Below are 24,519 nucleotides of genomic sequence, written 5' to 3'. Positions count from 1 at the left end.
GCTCAGCAAAGCTACTGTAGCCAAACTGCCTTTCTAGATTACTCCTCTCTGGGCAGGGCATCTCTGAAAGAAAGGCAGCAGCTCCAGTCAGGGGCTTATAGATAAAACTCCCAAATCCTTGGGACACAGCACCTGGGGAAAGGGGTGGCTGTGGGTGCATCTTCAGCAGCTGGGAGACAACTCCCAGCAGGGGTTGACAGGCACCTCATACAGGAGAGCTCTGGCTGGCATCTGGCAGGTACCCCTCTGAGACAAAGCTTCCAGAGAAGAACAAGCTGCAATCTCTGCTGTTCTGCAGCATCTGCTGGTGATACCCAGGCAAACAGGGTCTGGAGTGGACCTCCAGCAAACTCCAGCAGACCTGCAGCAGAGGGACCTGACTGTTAGAAGGAAAACTAACCAACAGAAAGGAATAGCATCAATATCAACAAAAAGGAGGTCCACACAAAAACCCCATCAGAAGGTCACCAACATTAAAGACCAAAGGTAGGTAACTCCATGAAGATGGGAAGAAACCAGCGCAAAAGGGCTGAAAATTCCAAAAACCAGAACACCTCTTCTCTTTCAAAGGATCACAAATCTTCACCAGCAAGAGAACAAAACTGGACAGAGAATGAGTCTGATGCATTGAAAGAAGTAGGCTTCAGAAAGTGGGTAATAACAAACTCCTCCAAGCTGAGGGAGCATGTTCTAACCCAAGGCAAGGAAGCTAAGAAACTTGAAAAAAGGTTAGAGGAATTGCTAACTAGAATAACCAGTTTAGAGAAGAATATAACTGACTCTATGGAGCTGAAAAACACAGCATGAGAACTTCGTGAAGCATACACAAGTATCAACAGCTGAATTGATCAAGTGGAAGAAAGAATATCAGAGATTGAAGATCAACTTAATGAAATAAAGTATGAAGACAAGAATAGAGAAAAAAGAATGAAAAGGAGCGAACAAAGCCTCCCAGAATATGAAACTATGTGAAAAGACCAAACCTACATTTGACTGGTGTACCTGAAAGTGACAGGGAGAATGGAACCAAGTTGGAAAACACTCTTCAGGGTATTATCCAGGAGAACATCCCCAACCTAGCAAGACAGGCAACATTCAAATTCAGGAAATACAGAGAACATCACAAAAATACCTCTCGAGAAGAGCAACCCCAAGATACATAGTTGTCAGATTCACCAAGGTTGAAATGAAGGAAAAAATGTTAAGGGTAGCAAGAGAGAAAGGTTAGGTTACCCACAAAGGGAAGGCCATCAGACTAACAGCGGATCTCTCTGCAGAAACCCTACAAGCCAGAAGAGAGTGGGGGCCAACATTCAACGTTCTTAAAGAAAAGAATTTTCAACCCAGAATTTAATATCCAACCAAACTAAGTTTCACAAGTGAAGGAGAAATAAAATCATTTACTCAGCAAATACTGAGTTTTTGTCACCACCAGGCCTGCCTTACAAGAGCTCCTGGAGGAAGCAATAAATATGGAAAGGAAAAACTGGTACCAGCCACTGCAAAAACGTACCAAATTGTAAAGACTGTCGACACTGTGAAGAACCTGCATCAACTAATGGGCAAAATAACCAACTAGCATCATAATGACAGAATCAAATTCACACATAACAATATTAACCTTGAATGTAAATAGGCTAAATGCCCCAATTAAAAGACACAGATTGGCAAGTTGGATAAAGGGTCAAGCCATCAGTGTGCTGTTTTCAGGAGACCCATCTCATATGCCAAGACACACATAGGCTCAAAATAAAGGGATGGAGGAATATTTACCAAGCAAATGGAAAGTGAAAAAAAAAAGCAGGAGTTGCAACCCTAGTCTCTGATAAAACAGACTTTAAACCAACAAAGATCAAAAAGACAAGGAAGGGAATTACATAATGGTAAAGGGATCAATGCAACAAGAAGAGCTAACTATCCTGAATATATATGCACCCAATACAGGAACACCCAAATTCATAAAGCAAGTTCTTAGAGACCTACAAAGAGACTTAGACTCTCACACAATAATAGTAGAAGATGTTAACACCCCACTGTAAATATTAGACAGATCAATGAGACAGAAAATTAACAAGGATATTCAGGAGCTGAACTCAGCTCTGGACCAAGCAGACCTAATAGACATCTAAAGAACTCTCCACCCCAAATGAACAGAATATACACTCTTTTCAGCACCACATCACACTTATTCTAAAATGGACAACTTAATTGGAAGTAAAACACTCCTCAGCAAATGCAAAAGAATGGAAATTATAACAGACAGTCTCTCAGACCACAGTACAATCAAATTAGAACTCAGGTTAAGAAACTCACTCAAAACTGCACAACTCATGGAAACTGAACAACCTGCTCCTGAATGACTACTGGGTAAATAACAAAATAAAGGCAGAAATAAATAATTTATTTGAAACCAACGAGAACAAAGACACAACATACCAGAATCTCCAGGACACAGCTAAAGCAATGTTTAGAGGGAAATTTATAGCACTAAATGCCAACAGGAGAAAGCAGGAAAGATCTAAAATCGACACCCTAACATAACAATTAAAAGAACTAGAGAAGCAAGAGCAAACAAATTCAAAACCTAGCAGAAGACAAGGAATAACTAAGATCAGAACCGAAGGAGATAGAGACACGAAAAACCCTTCAAAAAATCAATGAATCCACGAGCTGGTTTTTTGAAATGATTAACAAAATAGACCACTAGCCAGAATAATAAAGAAGAAAGGAAAGAAGAATACAAGAGACACAATAAAAAATGATAAAGGGGATATCACCACTGATTCCACAGACATACAAACTACCATCGAAGAATACTATAAACACTTCTATGCAAATAAACTAGAAAATCTAGAAGAAATGAATAAATTCCTGGACACATACACCCTCCCAAGTCTAAACCAGGAAGAAGTTGAATCCCTGAATAGACCAATAACAAGGACTGAAATTGAGGCAGTAATTAATAGCCTTCCAACTAAAAAACACCCCGGACCAGACAGATTCACAGCCGAATTCTACCAGAGGTACAAAGAGGAGCTGGTACTATTCCTTGTGAAACTGTTCCAAACAATAGAAAAAGAGGGACTCCTCCCTCACTCATTTTATGAAGCCAGCATCATCTTGATATCAAAACCTGGCAGAGACACAACAAAAAAAGAAAATTTCAGGCCAATATCCCTGATGAACATCGATACGAAAATCCTCAAAAAAATATTGGCAAACCGAATCCAGCAACACATCAAAAAGCTTATTCACCATAATCAAGTCGGCTTCATCCCTGGGATGCAACGCAGGTTCAACATATGCAAATCAATAAATATAATTCATCAGATAAGTAGAACCAATGACAACTAACCACATGATGATCTCAATATATGCAGAAAAGGACTTCGATAAAATTCAACACCCCTTCATGCTAAAAACTCTCTATAAACTAGGTTTTGATGGAATGTATCTCAAAATAATAAGAGCTGTTTATGACAAACCCACAGCCAACATCACACTGAATGGTTAAAACCTGGAAGCATTCCCTTTGAAAACCGGCACAAGACAAGGATGCCCTCTTTCACCACTCTTATTCAACCATAGTATTGGAAGTTCTGGCCAGGGCAATCAGGCAAGAGAAAGAAAAAGAAGATATTCAAATAGGAAGAGAGGAAGTCAAATTTTCTCTGTTCGAAGATGACATGATTGTATATTTAGAAAACCCCATCGTCTCAGCACCAAATCTCCTTAAGCTGATAAGCAACTTCAGCAAAGTCTCAGGAATACAAAATCAATGTGCAAATATCACAAGCATTCCTATACACCAATAAGAGACAAACAGCCAAATCATGAGTGAATTCCCATTCACAATTGCTATGAAGAGAACAAAATACCTAGGGATCCAACTCACAAGGGATGTGAAGGACCTCTTGAAGGAGAGCTGCAAACCATTACTCAAGGAAATAAGAGAGGACACCAACAAATGGGAAAACATTCCATGCTGATGGATAGGAAGAATCGCCATTGTGAAAATGGCCATACTGCCCAGAGTAATTTATAGATTCAATGCTATCCCCATCAAGCTACCGCTGACTTTCTTCACAGAATTAGAAAAAACTACTTTAAATTTCATATAGAACCAAAAAAGAGCCCACATAGCCAAGACAATCCTAAGCAAAAAGAACAAAACTGGAGGCATTATGCTACCTGACTTCAAACTATGCTACAAGGCTACAGTAACCAAAACAGCATGTTACTGGTAACAAAACAGATATATAGACCAATGGAACAGCACAGAGGCCTCGGAAATAATGTCACACATCTACAACCATCTGATCTTCAACAAACCTGACAAAAACAAGCAATGGGGAAAGAATTCCCTATTTAATAAATGGTGTTGGGAAACTGGCTAGCCATATGCAGAAAACTGAAACTGGACCCCTTCCTTACACCTTTTACAAAAATTAACTCAAGATGGATTAAAGACTTAAATGTAAGACCTAAAACCATAAAAACCCTAGAAGAAAACCTAGGCAATACTATTCAGGACATAGGAATGGGTGAAGACTTCATGACTAAAACACAAAAAGCAATTGCAACAAAAGCCAAAATTGACAAATGGCATCTAATTAAACTAAAAAGCTTCTGCACAGCAAAAGAAACTATCATCATAGTGAACAGGAAACCTACAGAATGGGAGAAAATTTTTGCAATCTATCCATCTGACAAAGGGCTATTATCCAGAGACTATAAGGAACTTAATTAAAATTTACAAGAAAAAATAAACAGCCCCATCAAAAAGTGGGCAAAAGATATGAACATGCAGACACTTCTCAAAAGAAGACATTTATGTGGCCATCAAACATATGACAAAAAGCTCATCATCACTGGTCATCAGAGAAATGCAAATCAAAACCACAATGATATACCATCTCATGCCAGTTAGAATGGCGATCATTAAAAAGTCGGAAAACAACAGATGCTGGAGAGGATGTGGAGAAATAGGAATGCTTTTACACTGTTGGTGGGAATGTAAATTAGTTCAACCATTGTGGAAGACAGTGTGGCGATTCCTCAAGGATCTAGAACGAGAAATACCATTTGACCCAGCAATCCCATTACTGGGTATATACCTAAAGGATTATAAATCATTCTATTATAAAGACACATGCACACCTATGTTTATTGGAGAAATATTTACAATAGCAAAGACTTGGAACCAACCCAAATGCCCATCAGTGATAGATTGGATAAAGAAAATGTGGCACATATACACCATGGAACACTATGGAGCCATGAAAATGATGAGCTCATGCCCTTTGCAGGGACATGGATGAAGCTGAAAACCATCATTGTCAGCAAACTATCACGGGAACAGAAAACCAAACACCACATGTTCTCACTCGTAAGTGGGAGTTGGGCAATGAGAACACATGGACACAGGGAGGGGATCATCACATAGGGGGGCCTGTCCGTGGTGGGTGAGGGGATAGGGGACCAATAGCGTTAGGAGAAATACCTAATGTCAATGATGGGTTGATGGGTGCAGCAAACCACCATGGCACATGTATATCTATTTAGCAAACTTGCACATTCTGCTAATGATTCCAGAACTTAAAGTATAACAAAAAATAAAAAATAAAAATAAAATAAAATAAAATTGTGTCACTAACCAAAAAAAAAAAAAAAAAAGGTTGGTCTTGCTAAACTTTCCTGTAACATACCCTACTACATGTACAAGTATCACTTGGTCTTTTTGACATCACCCTGTGGGAACTGGGGCTCAGGGGATTGGCAGGAGTGCTTATACTCTGGCTACAGCTATGGGTAATAAACTGTCATTTGCCTCTGACCCAGGAATCTCATGTCTCCTACAGCCAGTACCTGTAAACCTGTGGTAGGATATCATGTTAGTTTGCAAGTAGGGTAAAATCTCAAATCCTTTACAGTTCTCAACAGTCAGTATAGCTTGGAAATGATCATCTCCCTTTGCTCAAGTATGGAAGTACTTTAAAAGATAGTATTATCACCTAAAGCCCAAATAAAAACTGGACTTCAGGGCCAGGCATAGTGGCGCAATTCTGTAATCCTAGCACTTTGGGAGGCTGAGGTGTGTGTATTACCTGAGGTCAACAGTTTGAGACCAGCCTGGCCAACATGGCGAAACTCCGTTTCTTTCTTTCTTTGTCTCTGTCGCCCAGGCTGGAGTGCAGTGGCGCGATCTTGGCTCACTGCAAGCTCCACCCCCAGGTTCACGCCATTCTCCTGTCTCAGCCTCCGAGTAGCTGGGACTACAGGCGCCCGCCACCACGCCCGGCTAATTTTTCGTATTTTTAGCAGAGACGGGGTTTCACCGTGTTAGCCAGGATGGTCTCGATCTCCTGACCCCGTGATCCGCCCCCCTCAGCCTCCCAAAGTGCTGGAATTATAGGCGTGACCCACCAGGCCCGGCGGCGGATCCCCGTTTCTACTAAAAATACAAAAATTAGCTGGGTGTGGTGGCCTGTGCCTGTGGTCCCAGCTACACAGGAGGCTGAGGTAGGAGAATCGCTGGAAGCAGGGAGAGGGAGGTTGCAGTGAGCCGAGATCGAGCCACTGCACTCCAGCCTGGGTGATAGAGTGAGACTCAGTCTCAAAAAAAAAAAAAAAAAAAAAAAAAAAAGCTAAAAAACTGGACTTCAATTTCCCTAAACTCCCCTCACTGCAGGAGAGGTGTTGGGTGAGTAGAGCTCTTAATTATTTTGACTAGGTTGCTAGTCCATTATAAAAGATATCTGGTTCCCCTGTTTCCCAATATCTCTCGTTTAAGGAGTAGAGAGATAAAATCTGTAATTATGCATATGTGCTGGCTTGCACTGGATTTTGTATTTAGTAATAGTGCCTAGCTTTACCTTTTTTGCTGTGTTTGTACATTTATGTAAAAGCATTGTATAAGCATTTTGTCAATTTGTTTAGATGGCTTCATCAGTAGGCTATACTCTGTCACATGGATACTGACATCTACTTTGAACTGGATTTGCATTTTTCCACTCTTCCTTAGATTTGGTTGTTGTGAACTGTCATTCAATACATATTATGTAACTTGCTTGGGTGTGATAATGTGTTTTTCAAGCCCCTCCTACAAGATTGCTATGACACATTAATATTCAGGATATGGAGAAGATATTTACATGACAATGGAGAAAGATGAGAATTTTAATTATAAAGTCAAAACTCTCTTATACAACAAGAAAGAAACATTATTAGATTCCAAAATTATTTCTCGTTTTGTTGCCTTGCAGAGGAACAAAATAGATCTGATTCACAATTTGCTGCTAGCAGATATAACATATTTTGAGAATCTTTCAACCTGATTTCAATTTGTTTTGCCATTGGTGAAAATTTCAAAGCACTTGATCCAAGATTCTGCCAGTTTATCCCTCCTCCAACCCCAACCCACCCCACACCATTACAATTTCTAAGTTTCTAAAAAAAAAAAAAAAAATGCTTGTAACGTTTCTAAAAAATGGAAACTGTAAAAACCAACTTCTCCACTCGGCAACTAGCTGGAGAGTTATTTGTTTTGTTCACTTTCAAGTTCCTGTGTAACAACGTGGCCTTTTAAAAAACACACAAATTAGCAGTTTTAATTTGCAATTTCATTCATACTACAGAAATATGGGAATTCTAATAGCATGGGCAATTATCTTGCCCATCTGTGCCCAGTCTTATCTGGCTAATGTATAATGATTGATGTAGAAAAAGAGCATAGGTAAATAGGAAACATGACCCGTAACTTATAATTACGCTTGTGTTGGTTTGCACTGAATTTGTATTTAGAAGTAGTGCCTAGTTTTTAACTGTTTGAATTGAGTTTTTGTGCAAAAGAATAGTTTTATTTCAAAGAGTCTTTTATGTTTATATGGCTTAATTTATATCACTATTCAAAGGTTAGTGTGTTTTTCATAAGTTCCCAGAATAAAGTGAAACTTGCAGGTTATTTTTTTTAATTGAGGATGAAGCAAAATACAGCTAAGGAAGGAATACATCCGAATACTTAATGGCCAAATAAATAAATATAATACAGCCACTAAGATTGTCAGGAGTTTACAGTTACTGCAATGATAAAATTTGGTTTGCTTTTCTTTCAGGTTATTCTTTTCTACTTTTTCCTCTGATAGAGCAGATGAAGCAGTTAAAAGGATTTCTTAAAAAAATCTGACAACACTGCAGATTTATGCTGAATACATACAGTATCTAATTTAAAGTAAAAGGAACTAAACCTTTTTTTCATCACTTTTGATTCTTAATGTTCTTAATATTCTTCATCAGCTGGTTGAAGAGTTCCTAGCTCTGACTGTTCATGCTCACAAATATGAGTTAAAAATACAGTGAGAGTTCATTTAATTTCCACTTAAAATTCACAGGAAGTCATGCTTGTTACCAGGAAACACTGTACTTCTTTTAGAGAATATCTAATCCAGAGAGGCTAAATTATATCCATTACACTCTATCATGGCTAGTTGGTAAAAGCTGCCAAGGAATACCTTAGCTATTTTTGATAAGTACAACACTTCAGTGGTGTCTCATTTCCATACCGACATAATGGCTAAATGCTAAACAGGCGTTCTTCAGAAAAAGACCTTACAGAAAGCTCTGAAGTGTGCTATGGCTAGATCGTCTTTGAGAAAAAGATATCCTAGAGATGAAGGAAACTCCAGATATCCCAAGACATCTTACTAAACTTTTTTTCAGAAGATTTCAACAGTATTTGGTAAACTGCAATATCAGAAACTTTGGGTATAATTGAGACCCTGACAATTTTAGAGCTGATTATTGATTCTGTCACTTGTAAATCTGGTGGTCTGACCACACCTAACAGTATTCAAAAATTTTTCAAAGTCACTGAACAACCTTAAGATGGGGTGAAGTAGGAGCACACATTAAAAAAAAAAAAAAAAAAATTAAAGGTCAGTACCAAAAAGTCTGTCTCTGCTTTTCTGCTGAGAGATTCATATGAGATGCCAGTAGCTGTCACCTATTGTCAAGACTCACTCTCACGAACTCTGATGGACATCAATTCCTTTTCTTCATGTGTAGCTACTAGAAGGAAATCTTTGGAATGCATCTTTCCGAGGATCCAGTGAAGGCAGCAGGCAATAGGACGAACATGTAGGGAAACATTAGGAGCATACAAGAAAGTCAAGTAAAAAGCAGCAGACATGAGTTTCTTTAGCAATATCCTTGAAGTTATGTTGGTTCAAAAATATTTGCTAGTTTAACTCAGATTTAAATGTATGCTGGGACAAATCTGCAGAGTTAGGATTTAAATTATCAATTGAGTTTATTGCATCTTTTAGACAGTTCTTAAATAGCAGCTTTATGATCCTATTTTTCTTTGTAGCATATAGGATAAATTAAAAAATTTATCAACTAATTATATTTACACTAGACATTCTTACATACTCTGAAGAGAAAAAATTAGGAACAAAATATTTGTTACATATGAATAGAAAATTCTTCTTACCTAAGGTGACATTTTATTTGAATACTTGAAAGGATGTTATAAAGAATGTTAGGAATTTGACTTTGGGAAAGTTGTCATCCATCAAATAGCTGCTGGTTTTCTTATTTCTGCTGTATATTTTGTTGAATCCATATAGCTTCTGATGTTTTGTTATTTTAATTCTTACTCTATATTTTATTACTTGTTTTTTCTTTAGCTTTTATAAAATCTCCTCCATGTAGGTTTTCTTAAAATTTCTCATGGTTGATAAAATAGAATGAGCACAATCTTTGAAGTCAGACAGAACTAGGTTTGAATTTCAGCTGTCTACTTACTACCAGTGCGGTCTTCAACAGGTCAAAGCCTGTTTCTTTATATTATAATATGGAGACAAAAGCAGTTACCTTACACAATATTGGGAGCATCCTAGATAGCACGTTAAAATCATGGTGAGAGATCTTACATGGTGGCTGGTGGTCTCAGTCTGGCCCACTTTGACACGTATTATTTATTAATATCAGGGAAGAACACCTGGCCTGAAGGAGAGGTCCAGCAGGTCAAAGTCAACTCCAGACTGGATTCTGATTCTGGTTGTTTTAGCGTAACCAACCATCCCAGTTTGCCTAGGACAGGGGAAGGGGGGCTGTTCCCAGGATGTAAACTTTCAGTGCTAAAACTAAGAAAGTATTGAGCAAACTGAGATGAATTGGTCACCCTGGATATTTTCTTTATATATTATGAAGGATGAAATGTGAATTTTTGCAAAGATGGTATGTGTGTCTGAGTGTGACATGAATTTAAGCCTGTAAGTTTTAAAGACAAGGAACCACTCAAACTGAGTTTCATGAGATTCATGTTTTACTGACCTCTGTACATTGCAGGTAAAAAGTCCTTTCCCCTAGAGGAAAGGGTCTTAATCTAGTTGCCTAACCTGAAAATGAAACCAACCAGGAGTGAAATGTATCTGCAAACAACACGGAGCAATTGTAGAGATCATTGCTGCAGTTAGCTTGTAACTTAAGACTTTGAAGTGTGATTTATCTTAGTTTGCAAACTCTAAATTGGGGTGTGATTCTCCAGTTTCCACTAGTAATTAAATGGTGAAAAGTTGTGTTATTTTAAATATGAAAAAAATATGAGTTGTTGAAGTACAAGATGCTTGTACAAATTTTGTACTTCAACCTCCTGAACATTGCTCTATTTTGTACTTGGAAACTAAAAATTGAAGCAAGGAATGGTTTGCAATATCCCAAAACTCTCCATATAACCTGGTGTTCAAGGCCAAAATTATGTAACCTCTTTGACTAGATATTGTTAAAGTACTAGGTTTTATCCTAATTGCTTTCAGCAGTAATATGCTTGTTTTACTTTCTTGGCTCAGGGCCTTATTAGCATGTAAAAATAATTTTCCTTCCTAAACTACTTTGCTACCTCATTAGCAAGTTTAACAAGATGTCACATACAGGTGGTATGAAGAAGATAACTAGGTCAGGTTGCTTGGTTAGTCCCTTGAGCAGCCCTGGGAGTGCTGTTTTAGTTTAATGTTTGTGTGCATGTATGTAGAAAAGGAAGAGACAATTTGGTGAATAGCTTTGACTCTGTTTTAACCTCAGAAGCAATCCTTATCTTAAGTAAAAAGAAATGAGGTCTGGAATGTATTCCAAGATCCAAAGATATATAGTCAAACACCCCTAAAGTTTTTAGGTCTTTGGATTGGCCCTATACCAGTGGTTCTCAACCTGGTTACACCTTGGAATCACTAGAAGGATAAAGGAAGGGTGTGGGAGGCAAATCCTGATGTCTAGACATCTATCCCAGACCAATTAAATCTGAATCTCTGTGGACAGATCCAGGCATTTACATTTTTAAAAAAGATAAAAAGATTTATAGGTGATGTTAATATTCTCTTTCTTTCTTTCTCCTTCCTTCCTTCCTTCCTTCCTTCCTTCCTTCCTTCCTTCCTTCCTTCCTTCCTTTCCTTCCTTCTTTTCTTTCTTTTCTGTCTTTTTCTTTTGTCGTTTTGTCTTGAGAGCAGTCCGGTCATCCGAATGGACGGCAGGATTCTCGCCAGCCCGCAACCTCTGCCTCCCGTGTCCAAGCCATTCTCCTGCCTCAGCCTCCTGAGTAGCAGGGACTACAGGCACCCGCCAAGACGCCTGGCTAATTTTTTGTATTTCTGGTAGAGACAGGGTTTCACCATGTTGGCCAGGCTGGTCTTGAACTCCTGAACTCAAGTGATCCTCCTGCCTTGGCCTCCAAAAGTGCTGGGATTATAGGCGTGAGCCACTATGCCTGGCCTAATATGCTCTTTCTAACAGCTATAATGACTCTAATGGATTGAAATATTCAAGGGAAAAATAGTTCCAGAATACCAGGCAATGTATAGTGGCTTCAAATAATTATACTGAGATTAGAACCTACATTCGGTTTTAAGGAGGTTCTTGTTTCACTTTCCTGGGAACCCTCTTACCTGCACTTCTAGGGAGAAGGGTGAAGTATATGCACACTTACAACATATTCTTCTTTTGTGAATGTACTAAATGTAGGTCCATACAAGGGCCAGGGTATGAAGACAAGCAAGGTGTTTATCTTTATTCCTCCCCAATGACTTTTCCCAGACAAAACTCTACTAGACCCACATTGGAACCTGAAAGGAAGTACTCATATATGGAAACTGGAAATCTAGGCTGCCTTTCTTGAATTTTTAATGTAGAGTAACCAGGAAGCTAAGAGGAATAGATCTCACAGGAATAAAGAGAAACAGGAACCTTGGGGATGGGCTCACTACAAGGGAAGGAGGGGAAAGGAAGGAATAGAAAATATAGAAAACAATAATATAGAAAACAATATAAAAAGCCACTTTTGCTTTCTCCTCCCCTAAATAAACAACATCTACAACAAACAACCAATTTCAACAATCAATAGCTTGAGGGAAAGCTAAATTATTTTAAGATTGAATGTAAAAGACTGCAATTTAATTGTTAACTCACCTTGGCCTATGAAAATGACAAGGAAACAAAATAGCGGTATGCTCAAACTATTACTTGGCTATCTAGGTCTCATAAATCTCCACTACGGGAAAATAAGAGGCAATAAGAACAAACCTGCTATCTGGATAGCCCCAGAAGGGTTTTCTTTGTTTTTAAGGTCCAAGAATAGTGGTGACAGAATGTGATACAATGAGAGGGGAAGTAGAGGGGAGAAAAAAGAATTAAAAACAGACCCTAAAAAGTACTTAAAGACAGCAATATAGGTAGTTAAATTTTGAGCAATATTAACAAGGGTTTGGGTTTTGTTGAGTTTAATTTTGTTCCCTTTAAAATATACATACACACACACATATACACAACAGGTGCTAGTTGATGGGGTGGAAGAAGAAATAAGTTACCCTTCCTACCTGCAGGGAGCTAATTTCTTATTAGAAAGCATATTTTAACACAGAAGAAATATAGAATAATTTAAAAAGAATATAAACTATATTTAAGTGATCTCTTATTTTTATATTGTTTAGTTTTCTAATTATGAAAGTGATAATGCAGCCCGGGCATGGTGGCTCATGCCTGTAATCCCAGCACTTTGGGAGGCCAAGGTGGGTGGATCACTTGAGGTCAGGCATTTGAAACCAGCCTGGCCAACATGGCAAAACCCTGTCTCTACTAAAAATACAAAAATTAGCTGGGCGTGGTGGCGCATGCCTGTAGTCCCAGCTACTCAGGAGGCTGAGACAGGAGAATCACTTCAACCTGAGAGGCGGAGGTCGTAGTGAGCCAAGATCGTGCCACTGTACTCCAGCCTGGGCGATAGAGTGAGATAGTGCCTATTGTGAAGAAGTTAGGAGTCTAGACTAGTATAGAAAGGAAAATGACAATCACCCCTCATCCCTGAGCTCTTGCTATTTTGAGTTTCAGGGGCATCCTCCCTTTTGTCTTCAATCTCTCTCTGCACTGATCCCTTTTTCTCAGTCTACAAATGTTAGCTTTCCCCATCTCACTCTCACCATCACTACTGAGGGGTAATTGCACCTACAACTTATAGTTGTGCAATAAATGAATTAATATAGGTAATATAGGTAAATAATAGGTAAATGTTTCTAGCAATACCCACATGTAGTAAACAGTACAAGTGTTAGTTATTTTTAAATTTATTATTTTTAAACAAATGAAGAAAAAAAATCTTGTCCTCCTTTAACTACTGTTATCTTTTCCTATCCCTTAGTTCCTTAACCTCTGCTTACACCATACTCTTCTTATCCCCACTGCTATTTGATTTCTGCTGTGGCCTTGCAGAAGTTCCTAACCCACTATTAATATCTTACTTGAGTGTTTTTTCAGCTCAGCTGATTCTCTGCAGTCACCTCCACATCTTCCCAGCATCCACCTGCCTCACAGAACTGATCAATCTGATGTCAGATCTGGTCCTTTTTTATCTTGTTTGGAAGTAAAAACTCAATCTTTAGAAACAGTTGCTAAGCTTTGTTATCGCCGATCAAACTTTACCACTGAACTAGACGAAAACCTTTCTGTGTGTCTATCTTCCCAGACCTAACCAATTCCCAGTATGTATGCACTTACTTTACAGTGTTTATCATTATCTGCCCGATATTATCATAATTGTTGTGTATCTGTCCTTCCCACTGGATAAGTGACAGTGACCCATCGTGTTTGCCTTTGTATCTCAAGAGCCTATTCCATGGATATTTGTCAAATTGACTTGAAGTTCTGGGGATATGGCTTAAAGCACTTACTATTTAACACCCTGTGTTTTAATTATTGAGGTAAATGTTTTCACACCTCTACTATATTTTAAGGTCCATGAGAGTTGGGAATCTGCCTTCTTCAGCTTTGATTACTCTGCAGTGCTCAGAACTATGTCCTGCATATAATGATGCTCCCTAAATATTAAATTCTGAAATAATGATTACCTTTGTAGAGCACTTTACACTTTATCCAGCTATCCTGCATGGATTAACTGAGCATCACAATGAGCCTCTAAGATAAGTTCCTATTGGGCAAAAAAGGAAACAGGCTCAGTAGTGTTACAAGATTAATGAAAGGAACAAGGGCTCAAGTCTAAGTTTCCTGATTTTAGACGCCCCCTGCTTTCTTTACTGTATCCTTCTGCCTATAAAACAGAATGTAATGTCATTTCATGTAAATAGTTCTTCCTATGATTGAGCGGAACAGAGAACATCTGGCTGGAGGTGCCAGATCAACTTTGTGGAAGAGGTGGGGGCTTGTTTGAGAAGGGCTTGGAAACACTGGGCATGCAGCATGCTAGAGAGAAGATAAGTGAACTTTTGGAACTATAGTACATGGAGAGACAAGTCTTGCATTAAAATTAGTTTCACTATTTCTCATTTGAGAAAACAGTAGTACTTGAGTTTCACATAAACTGTTTATTTTTAAAGGTAACACATGAATTGCAACTGTACAAATTACAGTTGAATTCACAGCCAGCGTAATTCTGGACACGGTAATAGGAATGAACATGGAGGGCTCTTTAGGCAACACAGCAAAGCCTGGAGGCTTTTTGAAATCCCTCAATTGCTTTAAAAAAAGTCTTTTTACGGTTATTTATAATCCAACAAGGGTCAACTAACTTGTTTTTTTTCTTTTCTTTTCAAATAACTACTCACAATAACATACCAACAATCTATCATTTAGCCTCTGGATATAACATTAAAGTTATTTCTTTCTTGTTTTCTGTGTTTATGGTGTGTGTTTATGGTCAACTTTATTATGGTACAAATCCATAGCCAAATGACATTTCCCAATACTGTACCAAGAGACAGATTTCTACTGATTACTCCTGTGATTCTTGTAATAACATTTTACACGGTCAACAGTGTCCTGTCAGATAGCACAGCTTAAAAGAACATCTACAGTGATGGAAGCCTTGTGGGGCTGCAGTTTCTCTACATCTGCTTCTGAAACCAGCGCTGTGTAGTAGGTTATGCTTGGCGAGGCCAATAATTCTAGGTCATTTATTCTTTTATTGCTTTTTTACTATTTTGTTCTACTTGACTGAAGAGGTTTTTAGGAAATTCACCATGGGCATGCTGATTTCCATTTGAGTTGCTGCAGCTACATTCTGCATTTTTCCCCATCTCCCTTTGGCTCCACTTGAGAGCTCATTTCACTGCTCAGAGCAACTTCAATTTCAAATTTTTCCCTGCACATAACACATCTCCCATTCTTGGCACTGTGCCTTCGTTCTTGCAGCTTGAAACCCTCACTTAGTATGTACACAAGATTCTCCTCGATCTTTATTTTTTTTAAGTAAGGTATACTTTATTTACCCATCAGCTTTCCTCCAAGGAAATGAAAGCATTGCTCTCTGCCTATGCCATTAACCCTTCCTAGCACCAGACTTCAGCAAGCTCAGTAGCCTATTACTAGTATTAACAGAAAAAGAGAATTGTAATTTAAGTGATAGCAAATAACTTTTTACATCCTAATAAAGACATCTTGCCTCTTTTCCCTTGACATTGACATCAGGGCACCTGGTGTTCTTTATGTCTTGATGGAATCTCTAAACAGATAATTCACTGTGGGCCAAAATAAGGGTTCTTGTAGAACTGTGTTGTTCTGTAATCAAAATCTGTATTTTCAGATTTTCCAATGTAGCAGATGAATTGTTGATTTAATTTTCAGTAGCAAAATAGTAATATGAAAGGTAGGCTAATATAAGAAAGTCATAAATATTGTTGGCATATTATTTAGTTACTAAATGTTGTTTAATAACGTGAGTTTTCTCAACTTCTGGGTTGATGACACACAATATTTTCAAAAAAGCGAAGTTATGTTTGAAATGTAATTAATTACACTCTATGCATTTTCAAGCCTCTGAGCTTTGCTCACATTATTCCAACTGCCTTGTAAAACTTTCTATCTTTTTTCTACCTGTAAAATAGAATTTATTCTTTAGGGTCAAGCTAAGGTTACTTCCTCTGTGAAATGCTTTTGAATCCTTCTGGAGAGTATCAGTCACTTCTGCCTTTCTATCTCTAGAACACTTTGTTTATGGTTCTACTTTCTTTTGGGGAGTCCTTTTAGGCCAAAGTGTGTTCCATAGGTGTGGGGTGTGTGGGTGTCCCACCTACTTCCTTGAGGACAAAGAAGACATTATTTGGCTCTGAAAGTCTCCTTAGTAGCCAGCACTGTGTTTAAATACGATGTTGGTTGAAGTTTGACAGCCTAGGAATATACAAAATGATTGACTGTGGTACGTAATAAATGGAGAATGGGAGAGATTGTAATCAAGATCCCTAATGTGTAAGAGTTTAGAAGCTGAGACAAATTTACATATGGATAGAACCTCAGGGAAATATAGAAAAAATGCCAGAAATACATAAAAAATTCACTAATGCTCTATAAGTTGAGTCAATAATAAAGAGTTTATATAAAGGCTGGGACACTCAAACAGGAATGATCACTCTCCATGAGATATTTTGTGTGAGAGAACTTTAGCACTACTTTTTTGTTGCTTTTAGCAAAGCATTAGCAGGGTAAACCCTTGGACAATTACAGCACCAAGTTGGTGCTTAGTATGAGGGCAAGTCTTCTTAGCAAGTCTTGAAGTTTTCCAGTTTGAGAGTTTATGAAGAAAAGAAAGTAATAGTGAACAACTAGATGCAGAGTGAAGCAGAGACTGTCCTTAAACACGTGTGTGTGTGTGTGTGTACATGTGCATGTATGTATACTCAGAATATGACAAATTATATGAAGAACATCAGCTTTGATATTAGAGAAACCCAAGTTTGGTTTGGCCTGCCATTTGGAATTTCCCTTAGCAAGTTATTTAACGTCTTTGAACCTTACTTGCCTCACCTGAAAAATAGCAAAAATATTGAGTGATATAGATCAAAAAATATATTTTAAAAAGTATGAAGTATAGTTTCTGACATTTCCTCCTTATACTGCACTTCTAGAAAAAGTCCTGAGAGCCCTGGAGAGGCTCTTGGCCAGGACAGGCTGAAATAATATGAATCGTGATTCTGTCCCTCCTCTGTCACCGTCCTGGTACTGCCTCTCTGCCTTTCCATCTCTGCTGCTCCACCCTGGACTGACCATTCTCCGGAATCACTGTAAGTATGCTAATGCTAGAGCCTTTCAGTTTGTCGTGGCTCTAAGTTGAGTCTTTAAGAACAAAGGCTTTTTCTTACCTGCCCACATGTCAGTTGCTACTGCTATTTCTAGAGTTAGTCATGGTTTCAGAGGTGTTTGGATTTAAGAAACAGTAGGAGGCAGGACTCTCCTGTGGTTGCCCTTTGGTGCCACTGGAATGTCTACACATGCCTTTGTGGTTTTGTGGTTAGGTGGTTGGCTTCAAGTTTATAGTCCCACATGGCTTTGGGTGAGAAAAAGAATGTCTTTCAAAAACCAAGACCTGCTGGAAGAACCTCTCTCAGTTATTCAGTGTCTCTTTCTCTATAGTTGTTTTCTCTCTCAAGGTTACAGCAGTTAGGATTAAAAGCTGTAATTGTGACTTCAAGGCAAATTTCTTACACCTGGGTTTTGCTTTTTGTATGTGTTATGTGATTGCATTTACATTTTGTGAAAGCAAGTGCATGAGTGTTTTAAGTGATGTGCATTTAAGGAAGTTATAAAACTGTGTCGAGTATGACCACAGCTTGTCTGTAGAAAAGGGCCTGGAAGAAAATATCCTAAAATGTTAATAGCGAGTTGTCTCTAGGTGGTGAGACTTTTTTTTTTCTTTCTTCTATTTCTATATTTTCCACTTTTCCACAATGTTCGTATATTACTTCTTTAACGTTTAATTTTTGTGGGTATGTAATAGGTATACATATTTATGGGGTACACGAGATATTTTGATACATGCACACAATAAGTACTAATCATAGGGTAAATGGAGTATCCATAATTTCAAGCACTTATCCATTTGCTACAAACAGTCCAGTTGTACTCTTTTAGTTATTTTAAAATGTGCAATTAAATTATTATTGACTATAGTCATCCTGTTGTATTACCAAATACATATCTTACTTTTAAATATAATGCATGTTACCAAATACATATATTACTTTTCCATATAATACTTTAAAATGAAGAAACCAATTATATACATGTATACACACATTTATGTATATATACACATATGTATACATATACATATGTGGGGTGTGTGTGTATATATATATACGTGTGTGTATACACACATATATACACACACACATATATACACATATATGTATATATACGTGTATATATACACACACACACATGTACCCAAAAGGGGACTAATCAGTAGGCATCAGTCATCCTGTATGCAGTGTTTTGTAAATAGCTGTTTGACTGTTTCACCAGTGATTACTGGAGTTACCTTTTGTTTGTATCTGTTCAGGAATCAGTCAGTAGATTTGTCACATATAACTATGAACTCATACAGGTCTGTTCACCTGTTTCTTCACCAGGAAAACAGGAGAGTCACATCTGTCTTGTTGGATTGTTGTGAGGTACGATTATGGTGAGAAACGTTCTTCAAAAACCATACAGTACTATGAGAGGGAAGGTATTATTGATGAGAAGAGCTTGAAGGACTTATCAAGGGCAGTATTACAGGAGGAAGAATCATAAAAGTGTAGCAAACAGACAAAGATGTGCACATGGACGGGAGAAGGGGGCTTTCAATTGATTTACTTTGCTATTTATAATGGGTTGTATATTGTCTAGGATAGTTTTTAGTATCTAGCACAGCCACACTCTTCTAAAATCTAAATGAGCCACCATTTACTGGACGGATTGGGGTTGAGTCTAAGAAGAAAGCAGAGGAGAGTGAGTTATAAGAAAAATTGTAGCTAAAATTTATTGAGTGCCAGGTACTATTTTCAGCTCTAGTTTAATGCTTATAATGTACCTACAAGGAGGGTGCTTTCATTACTAATTTTTACAGATAAATAAGATGAGTCAGAAAGGTTAATTACCTCTCCATGGTCTCCCAGCTAGAAAGTGGTGGAGCTGAGATTTGAACCTAAGCCATTTGGTTCCAGAGTTCACATTCTTAACCTTGGGTTTGGCTCTGTTTGATTATAAGGCCCAAATTGGTGGTGGTTAGTGAGGTCAGAGTGGATGGCTCACCTATGAAGGCAGAGTTAATTTTAATCTTTCATTTTGTGTCTTTCTCCTTCAGTAGGCTTTCATGAACATCAGGGTGCATTGTATTTGCAATTTTTTTTGAGAGGAACCCTAAAAAGAAGTCAACTATAGTATTTTAGTTTATACATATGGAAAATAACCAAGAATGAAATATTTTCTTAAAATCAAAGTTACCTACTTGAAGACTGGAAATCAAATTCACCTTTGATGCCTTAGCTTAGGTTTCAAATTTCAGGATTATACTGCCACCTAGTGCAGAGAAAACATTTTCCCAGCATATGAAAGCTAGTGAATGCATATGAAACTTCATAGATGCAACCTAAAACAAGGTATATTTAAAGTTTATTTCATAAAAGAGAACGAGGTGTTTGAGAATCAATGACCTTTTTACATTTTATTGGTAAAGTTTAACATGCAATTCAGGAACACATTTTTATTATTAGTAGTAGGTTGTTAAATCACAATAGTGCAGAAGAGAAGGCTTAGGTTTCTATACTTCATTCTGCCGTGTAAATTTCCTTAATTAATGTCTACTAAGGAAATTAATACAATTCTTTTCATGAGCTCAAAAGTTCTCAGTAGGCGTTATGAGTTCAACTCATAATTATTTTAAAATTTTATTCAGTAAATACTTATACACTTACAGTCTACAAGTCAATGCCAATTATAACAAAGGAGAGGTAGCCTAATGGTGTTGAAAACATGACCTACATGAGCAGCACCTCTCCGTGGATCAGCAGGAGATCAGCATCACCTGGGAGCTTGCTAGAAATGCAAATTCTCAGACCGAACTTCAATATCCTGAACCAGAACCTCTGGGAGTAGTGCCCAGTAGTATGTTTTCAACAAGCTATGAGATTGTGGTAAGAAACGGTCTTGAAAAGCCATAGAGCATAAGAGGGAAGGTATTACTGATGAGACAAGATTGAAGGCTTTACAGTAGGTAAAGAAACATACTGATGGGCCAATATGTGTGTTTTACTGAAGGGAGCAAAAGAGGCTTAGGATATGGATCAGCTGCTGTAGACCTAAGACTCACAAGGCAGCAATTGCAGCAACAGCTCCTGGAAGCACGTGTGCTATGGAGAGGAATTGATTTCTCTCCTCCTTGGGGAGACGGAAATGCTCATACTTTAGAGAGAGCAAAAGTAATACGCTGAAAAGCTTAGGAGTGGGGGAGTTTTACATTAAATAACCTGTTTTTGTATTAATGTTCTATGGTGAGAACACATTTATTTGTGAGTGATTTCAGAGAAAAATGGCCATCACCATGGGGCTGTATTTGCTTGCTATAGACGATTAGGCTACAATTACAAGTATAGGGCCAAAATAAGAAGATTAAAAATAGAGCTTTGATTATGGTGAAATTTCTTTACAGTAAAACTGAACCGAATGTAAAACTGTGGGAGTCTGAGTTTTAGCAGCTCTGATTGTTAATCAGCCTCTCAGCCAGAGATTTCTGTGATAAATTTCAGGCTCTAGCTGTGGCTAATTTGTGGCATCCTCACACAACTGGTAGGTGCCATTAGGCAGCCTGGGTCTTTTATTTTAAAGTAAAGATAGATGGAATAAAGCTTAAAACTAAATACCATTAGGAAGCTAGTTTTAAAAATACTTCTTCTTTAATTTAACCTATGAACTAATTAAATATGGGGGTTGTGGTATGTTTAATTAAAACTCTCATTTTACAGCTACTTTACTTCAAAAGAATGTTTTAAAACATATATAGTCATGTTAAAACTAAGGAACTTGCCCTACTGTTCTATGAGTTTCATGGGGCATCCCATCTGTTGTGTCCATACCAGGAAGCAAGGGGAAAGAGATCTTTTGGCACTTCTAGTGTTTACTCTTTTTTTTTTTTTTTTTGAGATGGAATCTTTGTCGCCCAGGCTGGAGTGCAGTGGCGCAATCTTGGCTCACTGCAACCTCCACCTCTCAGGTTCAAGCGATTCTCCTGCCTCAGCCTCCCAAGTAGCTGAGACTACAGGCGCCCGCCACCAAGCCTGGCAAATTTTTTGTATTTTTTAAGTAGAGACAGGGTTTCACCACGTTAGCCAGGATGGTCTCGATCTCCTGACCTCGTGATCCACCCGCCTCGGCCTCCCAAAGTGCTGGGATTACAGGCGTGAGCCACCGCGTCCGGCCGTGTCTACTCTTTTCTAGTCGAATGTTTTTTTAAGCTGTGAGTTGTAACCCATCAGTTGGTCCTGAAATCTACTCACTGATTCAGTTATCATCACTCAAAAATGAAATATAATAAAACAGAAAATAGAATCTATTACATTTATATGAGTAACTGTTGTTTTCTGAAAGTTTTGTTCTGGTTGTGTATATGTATACATACTGATAAAACCCATTCAATCCATCCTCCAAGCAACAGCAGAACTGTCTTTCTAAAGGCACATCCGAAAAAGTCATTCTTGGCCTCAAACTCTTCTCTCAGTTCCCATAACAGCCAGCCTAATGTCTATGCTTTCTTTTGATATCACTGAAGATCCTTTATCCAACTCCTCTCCCATGGTCCTGCTACTTGTGATTTCAGAAAATGACATCACCATCTACTCAGTTGCTCAAGCTCAAAACCAGGTAGTTTTTCTGTCCCCCACCTCTTTTCCAACCTACTCACCAATGTTATCTCTTTGTTCTCATCTGGTCTGAATCAAAATTGATGACTTCAAAGCAGCCTTCCCTAACCCCTCAACCTACACCAGCCTCTAAACCTTCTAAGGTCTCTATAACACATTGTCTTCTTTTGTATTTTTCATAATGTTTCCACCTGAAATTATTTTGTCTATTCTTGTAAATGTGTTTAGTACCTCTCCTCCCACCAGTGTGTAAGCTGCATAGGGACAGGGACCTGATCTTTCTCTGGTTGTCTCTCTGGTGTTAAGGTCAGTCGGGGAGCATGTAGAAGAGGCAAAAAAAGATATTTACCAAATGCAAGGATTCTTGAACTAGACTTGTGGCTTCCCAAATGTCCTCTTTTACCTTTTTGTTATAGTATCTTCTGTTTTCTCTGTCTAAAACGTACTGCACCCACTTATTCTCTTGGTAGCCTTAGTATCCTTTAAGATTTTATCTCTTGTATTAAAAATTTCCCGATGCCCTTGGACTGTGCCATAGACTGTGCGTCTATGACCTTAGGGTGCAACTGACCCAGACCAGAATAGTGTTGTTCTCAGTGACACTACAGCCTTCTTACTCTCTGAATTGTGGTCATTTTCATATTGGTCCTCCCTGCTGGACTATCAGCTTCCTCAGGGCAAGGCCATGTTTATTCACACTTTTTACCTCCTCAACTCCCAGCACATACTTGATACGTATACTACTGTATATAGTTATTCAATACATGACTGAATAAACAAAAGAAAGTGGATGATCAAGAAAGATGATTATTTGTGATGATGTTCCCGATTTAAGCTTTAAGTAAATCATATTCTTGATTTATAAGAAGAAGGAGATTAGTGTGTGTACATTCTGTAAAAAGTATGTAGGGGAGGGATAAGAGGAAGTACAAAGAAAAGTATAATTGTTCTATACAAAACACTTCTATTTATAAAATGGATCATTTTAAATATCAAGCTGTCTTAGTTCATTTACAATCTGATGTGATTGACCACATTTCATTTCTACATGGTTTTTCAGAACCGAACTGTTAGGTAAGGTGAGGAAACAATGCTAAGGGTGAAAAAGCTTACGCGTCTATGACCTTAGGGTGCAACTGGCCCAGACCAGAATAGTGTGGCCTTTGCACTGCTGTCTGTGAGATTCTAATGTCATGTTAGGAAACAAAAATAATAGAAAACAGGAGTGGAGGGAAGAAAAAAGTTTCCTTAAATAAGATTGTATATATCTTTTTTTTCTCTGGATCGACTTTCTTTTTTGTTCTTTCTTTTTTCTTTTTTTTTTTTTTTTTAACATAGGGCCTCACTCTGTTGCCTAGGCAGTAGTGCAATCACCGCTCACTACAGCCTCAAGCTCCGTAGGCCCAAGAGATCCTCCTGCCTCAGCCTCCTGAGTAGCTGGGACTGGAGGTATGTGCCACTGTGCCCGGCTAATTTTTGTATTTTTTGTAGAGATGGGGTTTCACCATTTTGCCCAAGCCGGTCTCCAATTCCTGAGTGCAAGCTGTCCGCCTGCCTTGTCCTCCCAAAGTGCTGGGACCACAGGCATAAGCCACCTTGCCTGGCCTGGATTTACTTTCTTTCTTTTTATTATTATTATTATTTTTGAGATGGAGTCTCACTCTGTCACCCAGGCTGGAGTGCAGTGGCATGATCTCAGCTCACTGCAACTTCTGCCTCCTGGCTTCAAATGATTCTCCTGTCTCAGCCTCCCGAGTAGCTGGGACTACAGGCATGTGCCACCAGGCCTGGCTAATTTTTGTATTTTTAATAGAGATGGGGTTTCACCATGTTGGCCAGGCTGGTCTCGAACTCCTGACCTCAGGTGATCTACTCATCGTGGCCTCCCAAAGTGCTGGGATTATAGGCGTGAGCCACTGCCATCAGCCTACTTTCTTCCTTAAAATAGCTCTTGCTTGCTTCTGCCATCTTAAATAAAACTGCCAAGCTAGAAAAAAGCCAAACCACTTGTAAGCAAAGCTATTTTTCTCTCTATCCTTTCATTTTTAATTAAAAGGCACCCTCACTTGATTTCAAATTCTATTTGAAGAGGATTCATTACAGTGGGAAGGAAAGGGGCAAATGCGGAATTGAGATCTCTAAAGCAATGAAAGGATTTCCCAAACACTTCGTTATAATGAAAAATCCCTCTCTCCTTTCTTACCAGAGTAAGTAATATGAGAGGATCAATCATGCAAATAAATAGCTTTAATGGACAGTCCCTTTGGAAAATGCCTTTTCCCCTGTGAATCTCAGGCTGGCTTACCTCCTGTGACTTCAGGATGTCAGGAAGGTCCCCAGCTGCACAGCT

At 38.4% G+C, this 24,519-nt stretch overlaps 1 protein-coding gene across 1 annotated transcript in view; it reads left to right on the top strand.

The window, feature by feature from the left end:
- The first annotated feature begins 17,385 nt into the window (after positions 1 to 17,385).
- Positions 17,386 to 24,519, top strand: part of COL9A1 (collagen type IX alpha 1 chain) — a 99,762-nt gene continuing 92,628 nt past the window's right edge. Inside the window, exon 1 of the mRNA XM_003897790.5 lies at positions 17,386 to 17,555. Within this exon, the coding sequence (XP_003897839.2) occupies positions 17,453 to 17,555 (103 nt within the window). The 5' untranslated portion in view covers positions 17,386 to 17,452. The remainder of the gene's footprint in view (positions 17,556 to 24,519) is intronic.

This window comes from Papio anubis, chromosome 6 (genome assembly GCF_008728515.1).
Source record: "Papio anubis isolate 15944 chromosome 6, Panubis1.0, whole genome shotgun sequence".
In the NCBI taxonomy this organism is placed as follows: Eukaryota; Metazoa; Chordata; class Mammalia; order Primates; family Cercopithecidae; genus Papio; species Papio anubis.
This window is presented reverse-complemented; position numbering and strand designations above follow the sequence as displayed.